The sequence below is a fragment of the Oreochromis niloticus genome, linkage group LG17 (genome assembly GCF_001858045.2).
Source record: "Oreochromis niloticus isolate F11D_XX linkage group LG17, O_niloticus_UMD_NMBU, whole genome shotgun sequence".
Classification (NCBI taxonomy): Eukaryota; Metazoa; Chordata; class Actinopteri; order Cichliformes; family Cichlidae; genus Oreochromis; species Oreochromis niloticus.
This window is the reverse complement of record NC_031981.2, coordinates 16,285,146-16,296,481: the sequence shown is the minus strand read 5'-3', so window position 1 is coordinate 16,296,481 and position 11,336 is coordinate 16,285,146. Positions and strand designations below refer to the sequence as shown.

General features: G+C 39.2%; 1 protein-coding gene across 5 annotated transcripts in view; it reads right to left on the bottom strand.

Moving 5' to 3' along the window:
- Positions 1-1,224: 1,224 nt before the first annotated feature.
- syt1a (synaptotagmin Ia) overlaps positions 1,225-11,336 on the bottom strand; it is a 207,151-nt gene continuing 197,039 nt past the window's right edge. For 3 of the 5 annotated variants that reach the window (XM_019347152.2, XM_019347151.2, XM_019347150.2), the window contains exons 9-10: positions 8,724-8,857; positions 5,187-5,393 (exon numbers count right to left, since the gene is read on the bottom strand). In XM_019347152.2, coding sequence (XP_019202697.1) covers positions 5,187-5,393; positions 8,724-8,857 — 341 coding nt within the window. Of the gene's footprint in view, positions 5,394-8,723; positions 8,858-11,336 lie in introns of all 5 variants that reach the window. The other 2 variants (XM_013275640.3, XM_019347153.2) reach the window with 1 other exon arrangement.

Sequence of the window (11,336 nt, the reverse complement as noted above, 5' to 3'; positions counted from 1 at the left end):
AGAAAACTGAACTTTTTGAAAGGTCTGAGCCCTGTTACATCTGCTCTAAAACTAACACAGAATTTCATAAGAAGAACATCACAGTAACAGTCAGACATGGTGGTGGTAGTGTGATGGTCTGGGGCTGCTTTAATGCTGTAATTGATGAAACCATGAATTTTGATCTCTACCAGAAAATCCTGAAGGAGAATGTCCGACCATCAGTTTGTGTCCTCAAGTTGAAACACGAGCAAGTCGACCTCTGAATGTCTCAGAGGCTGGAAAACCCTCCATGATTGAATTAAAACAATTCTGCAGAGAAGAGTGGACCAAAATTCCTCCTCAGTGATCTGAAAGACTCATTGGCAGTTATCACAAACACTTGATTGCAGTTCTTGCTGCCAAGGATGGTGCAACTAGTTTTTAAGGCTATGGAGCCAATTACTTTTCCACACAGGGAGGAAAATTACAGGTAATAATATATTTATCTAATGATACAACCCCAAAACTAGCAAGTGTTTGGGCTTGACTATTTCACTAGGTGTTAGTGTGACAAGGTTTCAATAAAAAGCTGCAATAAGCTGCCAGATGATGCAGTATAAGCACATATTTCAGTGACTTAAAAGGCAGATTAAAAGAACCTGGATGTTTCGCGGTTTCAATTGAAAATGACAGCACCGTGCTACAGTAAAAATTTCATGGGACATGTTTTACTCTCAACATCCAAATGAGCTTGATTTTAGAGCAGCAGCAGCAGCCTGAGATCTATAAATCTCCACTCTCAGCATTCATTACCATCCGAGCATCACATCGATGTGACATCATATTTCAGTGGAGGACAAACTCTTGTCCCCATTCTGTGGCTCTGCTGCACATAAGTAAATATTCACTAATAGAAATTGATCTGTGCCCGAGGCAAAATGGAAAAAAAAAAGAAAGAAAGAGACAATCTTTTCTTTGTTTTGTTTTTTTTACATCTGTGCTGCTACAGTGGTGTTCCCCTGTGTGTCCTTCAGATGGCAGTAGTGACCTTTTTAACAGGCTGCTGTGTCTGATTCAAAGTGCCATCATTAAAATAGGAATTTGTCATGCACGTCAAGCATGCAGACGCCTTTCTTTCTGAAGTGAACACAGTTTCTTGCATGAGCAGTGAGTCACACTCGTGGCAATCAATACCAACGGTGTCGTGACAGTTTTGCTCCGCTGCGTGCATCCCGAACGAAAACACGACATGAAAGGCTTCTGTATCAACAGGAAATAAAACATTTTTATTGATCATTTGTGTATATGAAGTTATATAACAACAGTCAGAAAACTCCACAGAGTGAATCACTACACAAAGTGAAACAAAACTGGAAAACACCTCATCAAAAAATGAAGGTATACACAGCAAATATAACCGTCAGCAGGCTCGCCGTCACTGCGAGCGATATGGCAGGAAAAAACACCCCGAACAGTTCTACAAGATTACAGAGAAAATTTCCACACACAAAATACTCAAGCAGGCAGTTGATATACACAAAGGCAACTAGGATCTTTCTACAGCATCAGATTCTAATACTTTACACAGCTTTGTTTTTGAAAGGTCAGTGTGGCTTTTTGTCGGTGTCACTGGAGAGATTCTTCAGTTCCTTGTCACACAGAAGAGAGCTTGAATTTAGGGTGTGGGTGTGGGGGGTGATTAGGCGTGCGCACTTTTTTTGGTGGGGAATCGCAGTAACTGGAGCATTGCGCTGCAGCGCAGGTAATGGCTTTTGCTTTGTAGTTTCCTCCACACGCCTCACAATCCGATGGGTTTTGCAATGCTGCCCATTTACTGAATTCCCTGATACGTTCGTGCACTTGTTATATTTTCATATAATTCGGTTTGATTTTCTCTCAGCTTTGATTGGATAATTCCTTTGGTGCAACCTTTCTGCATTAGTATTCATGTCAAATTGCTTGGGCCATTTTTGCAAAGACTGCACCTTTTACTTTAATATATTTTTTTATTATTTAAATCTGAAGCTGTACTGGAATTCATGGATCTATATATGGAAAACATGTCAAATAAAAGAGCTCCCCCAGCTGAAGAGGGATTGGGAATACAGCTGTATTAAAGTATGCTCAGTGATATTGGAATGCTATCACAGGGGAGGTTGTTTGTTTGTTTTTACCCCATAGGAATATGAAATGAATCCATAATAGCTGAAAAAATATTAAAAATATGTTCTTTTAAACAACAAAAAGTGCAAAGTACATCTAATCTCACAATTAAAGTAATCTACACCAACACGGTCCTCACTGTACATTCAGAGTTTTCATCTCAAATAGAAAAGGGGTTTTGAATCAACAGGGAAGATAAAAAAATAAAAAATAAAAATACATAAATAAAATAACTGTAATGAAAATGGATTAACGATGATGAGATATAGCATCTGGATAAAAGCGATATTTTGCGGCTGAATAATCATTCAGGTCACTTTATATTTATTCTAGATATACATTTTCTTTGACACGATTATGTAAATATATACATGGCATTTTTAAGGGGATATCTAAATGCAGAATCTTGTTTGGTATTTAACGAAGACTCCCTGAAACTTCTGATGCTGGAACTGTGTGCAAGAAGAGAAAATGAACCTGCGGAAAAGGGAGGGAACCCTAAACAGAGGTCAGCAGGTGTCAAGCTCCAAACTATAAGCTGAATCTAAGTGTGCTGTGTCCTAACCATTTCACTGGAAAGGAGAAAACATCTCTCTGGACTGGATTCATCCTCGAAGGGTTATAATCTCTTTTCTCGGGCAACGCCACCCACGTTAACACTATGGGATGAACATACAAGTATTGCACAGTGCTCAACAAAATGCTGTGTGAAGCAACCCGCTCGCGCTCAGATAAAAGCCTCCTTTTTTTTTTCCTTTTCTTTTTTTTGGTTGCGTGAAGTCAGGCGACGCCACGCTCTCTCTCTCTCTCTTGTTCTCTCTTTGCGTGTAGAAGGGAAAAAATGGCATTAAACGCTACGACATCACTACAGAACAGACTGGTTTCGCTACCTACTGATAAGTCTACATCTCTAAGCACACACGGCAGTCACAGTGATACACAAAGCAGTCCTCAGAAGACTCCTATGGAATGACAAGTAGCTTTTTCATAATAGTGCTATCAACTACACAATAACATTGAAAACATTTAGAAAGTCCTCCTGAAGCTAGCATCGAGTATATGCAAGAGGTTCCTCCAAGATAAGAGACTTCATGGTTTTCATGGATTACAACTTACTCCTTTCCTAATTGGACCCGTAGTAAAGGACATAATGAACTAATAGCCTACGCAGACCATTAACTTTTACGGTTATTTCGTGCTCCCCTGGTGTAGTCCTGTGCCAACAAGAAAACAAAACTGATGCAATTGCTGTTGGCTGAAACGTGATTTGTCATCATTGCTTTCTTTCTTTTTTTCTGTTTTTTTGTTGGGTTTTTTTGTATTTAATTAATCCAATCAAGCAGGAGGATCTCTGGCTCCGCCCCCTGCCCCTCCCCTCCTGCAGGTGTCCTGAAATAAAGCCGGCCAACAATCGTCCAAAAATGGTTTCTAAAGAAGTCAACAAGCTAGTTCAAAGACATCCAGTGCAAAATAGCAGCCACATAAAAGTTAAAATTGGCAGTAAAACATGGCTAGCTCTATTGTCACTGTGAGAAGGCAACGCAAAGCAAAGACTGCGATTCAGGGCACCACTGCAGCCAAAGACATTGTTCCCAATAAACCAAAGCTACAACCACTAGCAAGTGGGAGTGTGCATGAAGAGAGGGTCTCTACATAAAGTCACCTCCCCGAAAATGGCAGTGTTTAGACTAAACTCGCTTCACCTCTGTCAATGTCACATTGACACAAAGTTTAAACATTACTCTTGATTTCTTTTTTTTGTCCTCTCCTCTGATTGAAGGCAAGGGGATCCTATCAGAAGAGCCTCCCCTGGTGTCAGTAGATCCCCCCTCCCTCCCGTCCCAGCCTTTAGTAAAGATCGTAAAAAAAACCATGCACTTTACTAAAAATAGTCAAGACGCTGAATTAATCTAAAAAATAGTCCTCTTAAAACCAGAGCCCAGAGCGCGACCCCCACCCGCCCCCCTTTTTTCTTTTTAAACTCCCTCACAAATGTCGGACCCCAGCCTAAACGCGATACACCTCCAGCGACGACAAGGCTGTTTAAAGTAAGCAGTTAATAAAATATTGTTAAACGAGTTTAAGGACACAATGGCTACAGCTTGGTGCTTTTTTTCCACATGGGGGTTGTTTCTAAAGGGGTGTTTCTTGGAGGCAATCACTTCTATTGTTGGAAAAGAAAACTAGCCTTTAACTTGAGGACCTATTTCAGATGGAACTGCCAAACAAGGAAAAAATGAAATGCTAAGTGGTAACAAGTGTGCCTCAAGCTAAAACATGTAGGTCCTCGGATTAAGAAATAGGTACAAAAAGTCATAAGAAATCATGTGCTTGTATAATTTCCAGCAGCATAATTTATCCTACAGAACCATAGTAGTTAATGGCCTTGTATTTTGGAGTTTTGTGTGGATATATTCATCCGTTTGTCTTTTCAGTAATGATCCTTTGCTGAACTTAAAGTCCTTTACAATGTGAATATATTTCCACTAGCATCTTGCAGGTTGGAATTCTTTTTTTTCTGGAATGCAATAAGGTAATAAGGTAGAATTTTTAAATCCTGGGATATATAATATTGGCTTTCCTCTATATCTGCATTTACATAATTTAAAATAGAACATCTTATTAAAAACATCAAGATATACACAGATTAGGAAACGGGTAACAACATACAAACACATAAACTAGAAATCATTTATGTCTGCATACTTATATATACAACTGTGGTACAATAAATTCTTTCAGTCATGCGCTATCTATACAGATCATATTGCTTAAAAGAAGGGGGCATTTGGTCTGGGCGGTTAAGGGCTTGGAGATGGAAATCAAAAACTGCTGAATCAAAGCGAGAACCTGATAGAAAAAAAGCAGAGAACAGATGTTGCAGGACACTTCAACAATTAGGACTGTGTGTGAACTTAGGAGTGATGAATCTGGGAGAGGTTGACGGGTGGGGGAGGGGGTAAAGTGGGACAGGGAGTTACATGGATGGACCCATATATCACTGAGGTATTTACACATACTGGCTAAAGAGTACTACAAGGCAGGTACTGAAAGAGCCCTGCCTATTTCTTGACGGAGAGCTGAGCATCCACCTCCTCCTCAGGCTTCAGCACGTGCCACTGGGCGATGGGTCTCCTGGGGTTGGCCAGCATGTCGGACCAGTGGCGCAGCTCCGTCCCCGTGCTGTTGAGGCCCACAAAGACCTTGCCGATGGCATCGTTCTTGCCGATCTTGTCATAGTCCAGAACAGTTATAACAACTTGCACTTTCTGCAGAGGGGGGAAGAGAGGAAGAAAGAAGGAGACAAAAAAGAGTGTAAACTCCATCTACTAATGTTTGCTTCAATTAATAGCTTTTTAAAAAATAATGCTCAATTTAAAACAATTCTGAAATCATGATTTCATTTTATAGCTTACTCAGAATTATTTCTGCTCCCTTTATTTCACTTATATTTCAGAAGCGGGCCAAAAAATGCAATTCCTCAAATAGCCACTTGAGGCTTTCTACAAAAGTGAGTCAGCTGCCACAGACTGATATATGTTTACAGCCTTGTTCACGTTTTGGCCTCTTTGGCTAATTTTCATGTTCACAAGCTGCAATAATAATGAAATAACTCACCATTTATGTCTTGTGTTCAGGCTTAAAGCTGCATTTTAATGGATATAATAAACAACTGAACGTTAAGCTATTAATTTTCTCATGCAAGCTTATTTGTTTTGTGTCTGTTTTTGTTAGCCAAAATTAACATTCATTAGATCTATACCTTGTTAAACAAGCTAATGAGTCATTATCACTAACCAGCAACCCTCCAGTTTTACCTTCTCATCATTCGGTCTTCTATGCATGATTTTTATCCTGGACTCAATTGTTATGTCTAAGTTTAATTTAGTGACTAAGTGATTAATAAAAGAGGATAACAACAGGTCATTAAAAGAAGGTGGGGCTTTAGAACATGGCTGTTTGCTACTGAAAAGTTGCTATCGTACAAACTTTACAAACCAACAGCTGCTGTCGTGGAGCGCTGCTGCCATTTTTCATATACAGTCTATGGTTTTGTCTTAGAATTGAAAGGCTCGAGTCTTGTTAGGCAAACACGATTTAGTTTTTAATTCTGTGCTTTTTATTTGTTTCAAAAATTGATTCACATTCATTTTCTAATAACTTTTAGCTCTAGCCCTAGCTTCAAAACACCAAATACAATCTGAAGAAAGACAATTACATGTCATATAATGTGTTATGATCAGGGACAAAGGTTTGATGCTTCTCTGTGAGGTTTTCACTTGTGCTTTGTGTTTTTGAGCAGTATTTTCCATATTTGACTTCTGATACAGTGGGTGTTTCTTGTTCTTTGTTGTAGGGTAGATTAATGTACGTATTAGAGTATTAAGCGCCAACAGTTCCTCATTATTTCTCTAAATGGTATAGTAATGCAGGGAATGAGGTGCTCCTTGAGACATTAGTGTTGATTAACAGTAACAAACATTCCCGATCAAGCTTGGCTTATTTTCTGCGCCAAGCACAGCAGAATGTGTGATTACTCAGAGGTCTGAGACTCAGCTTCACTGTGTGTTTATTCAAAGGGACGCTGCAAAGAGGAGTGACCCGGGCGTCAATCTCTGGCAGAGAATATGAATTAGTGCACAAAGCGTCCTGATTAAGTTTCGATCCACTGGCAGACTGAGATGGAACTACCGCCACCTGCATGAGCTCTGAGCCGCTGTTCTAAAAGAGCATGCCTAATACGCCATGTAATGAAATACTGAATAAGGCTCCCAGATGGCCAGTTGGGGTTAGTGGGTTTTTAAAGGGACACTTCAGCTTTAAATTGGTCATTCAAACACGGCTTTCTTCAAAGGAAAATTAGCAGACCTTCGTGTTATTCATCACTGACCAGCCAGTACTGTTTTTTCCTTGCTGTGACTGATTTGCCAATAATAATCATATTAGTGACAACCATTTAAACAACAGCTCAGCAGTTTTCGAAACGAGCTTAATAGCTTTCATAGAATGAAATATGAAGATTGAATACAAGAAAAAAAAATCATGTCATGAACATTAAAACATTTATTTGCCTTTTAATTCACTTTACCATCTCCAGATGTTCAGAGGCCAGAATTTGAAATATATTGTTATCAGTTTTTTATCAATTCAACACAAACACATAAGTGACTGTTTTTTCCCCTATTTGTGCAGTTCTATGCTCAAGTCAAATATAGAAATGTTAGAAAAAACTGCACAAGCTAGAGTTTGATGTCAAATGGGCTCACTGACTATAAGGAGAGCATGTGTACATCTCAAATGGTGTCTGCACAGCTAATTGCGTGTGGGCTAAGGATGCTGCGAAATAACACGAGTCAATAACTAACCTTCCGTTTTTGTTACAAGATAGACCAATTAAAAACACTGCTTGTAATTCCCACACAACCTCTGAGACAATTAAAATCTTTCGATTATTTACTTAGAAAGTCCCTGGGTCAGGTTGGCGTCAAAGCCAACGCTTTGCCTCCGCTGATAAAAGTGGTTAATTTGCAGACTTCTATATGTCTGTGTAATTTAAGAATTGTGCTTGAGAACTTGATTAGCAAATTAAACTGTATTGGTGGAAATTAAAATTAATTAAAAGTCTTCCCAGTTCTGAGTGTCTTCATTTCAAATCAGATGCAATACAGCCAGAGGCCTAAAGAGCTGTCGGTGATGACAGGCTTCTTTAAACAGATCATTAGTTTAGCATTTAGCTCTTAGGTAGCTGGACTTTAACTGTTTGTCTACGGTCAAATTAAGCCTTTTAAGTGCATTTAATTCTCTTGTTGCTTTTTACTGCTCGAAAAATCTAACCAATGACAATTTTGCATTTTACCAATTATTTAATAATCAACCTGGTTCTTGTTGATGAGATGAGAAATGTAAATTTAGCCAACATACCGGCATCAGCAGCGCTAAATAAGGCCATGTTTGGATGGGGTTGATTGGGATCAGCGGTGTTTAAATTAAATCTGAGGCACGCTGTACCAAACCTGTGATTTTTTAAATGTGGCAGCCTTAATCAATTTGACTTAATTACTGTATTGCCTGAAGAGAAAATCTTGTTTGTTGCTATCCCTTTCTGGCACAGGTTATGTATCCTTTATCCTTTTTTTCCCCATAATGTCCTGGAAAAGCATCTGTGCTTCCTTTTCTTCTGGAATCACAGCTACAGCATCTATTTTTCTATTGCTCTAATTATTGCAGCATACTTGGTTAAATGTAAATAATGATGCTGATGAATGCTAATCATTGTGATATATGCTACAAACAGCACCAAGATCCATGCTATGGGCAGTAACAAAGTGCAGACAATCACATCCGTAGAGCAATTGGCTTGTCAAATTGCAAAACCCAGCTAATTTTAAGTGAAGCGCCTCTCATTATTCTGTTATGATGAAAAGCCTCTAAACTGATTATTTGGTAAATGAGCTCCCACTTAGCAATGGCTTATATGCAACCAAATGTTTGCTGCTGGTTTTTATAGTTCAGTTTTACCCAGTGATATAGCACTCTGCCCCGTAGAAAACATGATTTCAGAGTTTTATGAATGTTTTGCAAACAGATGAAAAATGTACCTGGATTTGTTCAAATGGGACTTCGAAGCTAAAGGACTCGTTGTAGTAAGGGTTGAGGGTGTTCTTCTTGATTGTCGTCTTCTTCTTCTTCAGCCTCTTACCATTTTGCATCAGGTGGATTTTCACATATGGATCTAAAAAAAAGAAAAAGTTACGTTACAAATTGTTCTCAAGATTAGAATCCAGTCATGATCGCTTCAGTCAAAGAACATTGTTATTTCTTCTGCAGCAATTTATATTTGGCAGTGCGACTTAGTTCTGGGAGTTCCCCGTCCTTCCATGTGCACAAAAAGTCTAAGTTTTAGAGAACAATATAGAAGGGACAAGGCAACAATGCCAACAGGCTTGACATTGATTAAATCTGAAACAGAAGTGGGTTGCAAAGCAGCTTGCAGTGGCTACATGGACTCTTGCTTTATAGCCACCTGTTGACTCCATGGGCCAGATTCACAAATGCATTGTACCAGCAGAAACTGGGTTTTAGCAGAAAAAAAAAGTGCTCTCAGTGACAAGACTACATGTGAGAGATGGGAACTCAGGTGGTGGGAACTAAATCACGTGCAGAAACTGATTTACTGATGTTCGAAATGCACATTTTAATGCCAATTTCATCAATATCTAACACTGAAAAATGTCCTATTTTTTGTGCTTAAATTTTGAAATAACTAATTGCTTCTGTCTTTAGAAACCAGCACAGCTTTTGAGTTTGGGTCCAGTGAGCTGGACTGGATTTCGCAAATTTAGAGAACTGTTGCATAATGTTTAGCCCAATGTATCTTCTTGTAACATCTGATTTTATTCATGATTTCCAGGTCCAAATGCTCTTTCGGTTCACAAGAATAAACACATGCTGAGGCACCACTGACAGTGAAAAGGATTCCAATTTCTCTCAGCTTCAATGAAACAATCAGTGTAGCTATTCTCCCAGCTGTTAACAACCTTTGTAAACTTTAGCAAAGTTGGAGATCATCAAAAGGTTTGATTGCTTATATCTAACTATGTATGCTGTTCTGACTTATTTATAGAAAAAAACACATACAGCATTGTATAACTTTGGAATCATAAACAGGAAACTAAAAAATAAACAATGACATTTGGAGCATTGATAAAGTTGAGCTAGTTGGCCTATAATGATCTGCTATCTTGTAGCTAGCTAATGAGCTATGGTAAGGCTAATGCAGACATGTTAGCATAGGGAAAATTCTTAATAAATGGTCTTATTGGCAGCTATGAAACATTTTTTTATTGTAGACTTGATGTCCACACTGAATCTTCGTCAGACTAAGAGTGATTCTTTTGTAAAGCTTTCATCTTTGTGACATCCAGGACGCCATGAGCCCATAGGCTGTTTGTGTACTCTATAGCCGGAGGCCTTAAAAACAAAAACAAAAAATTTAAAAGACAGCAAAATGCCCTGCAGAGCTCAGGGTGATCATTATTTGTGTGCTTGTTATTATGAGACAACCCTTTAAAATAAATCTAGTCATTTGATCCATTCAAAATACAAAAATACTGATATAGTTCACCATCAGAGTCCAGTGTGTTTATATCACTCAGTTAACCTTCCCCTTTCGAGAGCCCCATTGTCATCTGTCCAAATGCCACCTCAAGTGGCACCCAAATGGTCTGCTTCGCCCGTCCTCATCTGGCAATCAGGTGGAGTGTGTGTCTGAAAATATCAAACCACCCACCGCTTTCATTTATGATGTGATGCCACTCGTCCTAATTTGTTTATGTTCTCCACATAGCTATTAAGACCAAACTGGAAAAGAGGAGAGTTTGTGTCTTTCTTTGGGCATGTGCTTTAACTGACACGATGGCAGGAAGCCTTTTGAATTGTCAGATAAGTATCAGGGTTTTTTTGGTTTAACTGACAGATTAAAAGGACAGAGTGAGGCTCCTGAATTCAACATTTAAGAGCTTCATGAGCCCAAACTACGAGCAGCCAAAGACTGCAATCACTTCCATTGTAATTTTTAGCAAGACACAAAGGATCAAAAATTCAAATATGGTTAGTATTTAACCTTTCTGCACAGGTTAGCCTTTGTAAGTTCAGAAAAAAATAGAAATGTAGAAAAATGCAGTCATTTACACCTCTTAGGGTAACAATCTGTTCAGTAATACTCTGGTAGCAGCAAGTCAGCAAGACAGTAAGTCAGCTGTTGAAGGTACCCAAAACATTCTGCACTTACTGTTAGAAATAATGCTATATTACATCACGCTGTATGCAGTGACCAGCCAGATTTTTGTAATTACGGCATTTACCAACAAAGCCATTTAAATATATAATTGGGGCTGTATGGGTTTACTTAAATCTCTATCCATCCATCCATTTTCTTCTGCTTATCCGGGGCTGGGTCACGGGGGCAGCAGTCCAAGCAGAGAAGCCCAGACCTCCCTCTCCCCAGCCACTTCATTGATTGGAGAAGGACGACGACCACGCTGTGAATCTTGGGGCTTCGTCTCGGGCCGCAACGTTCAACTCATCATCAAAGTGCGCCTTACGGATCAGCAGCTTCATCGAGAGACAAAAGAGAATACTTTATTGCCTAAGCTGGAACACCAGCTTAGGCAATAAAGCTGGTGTTCAGCTTGTCCAGGGGAACACCCAGG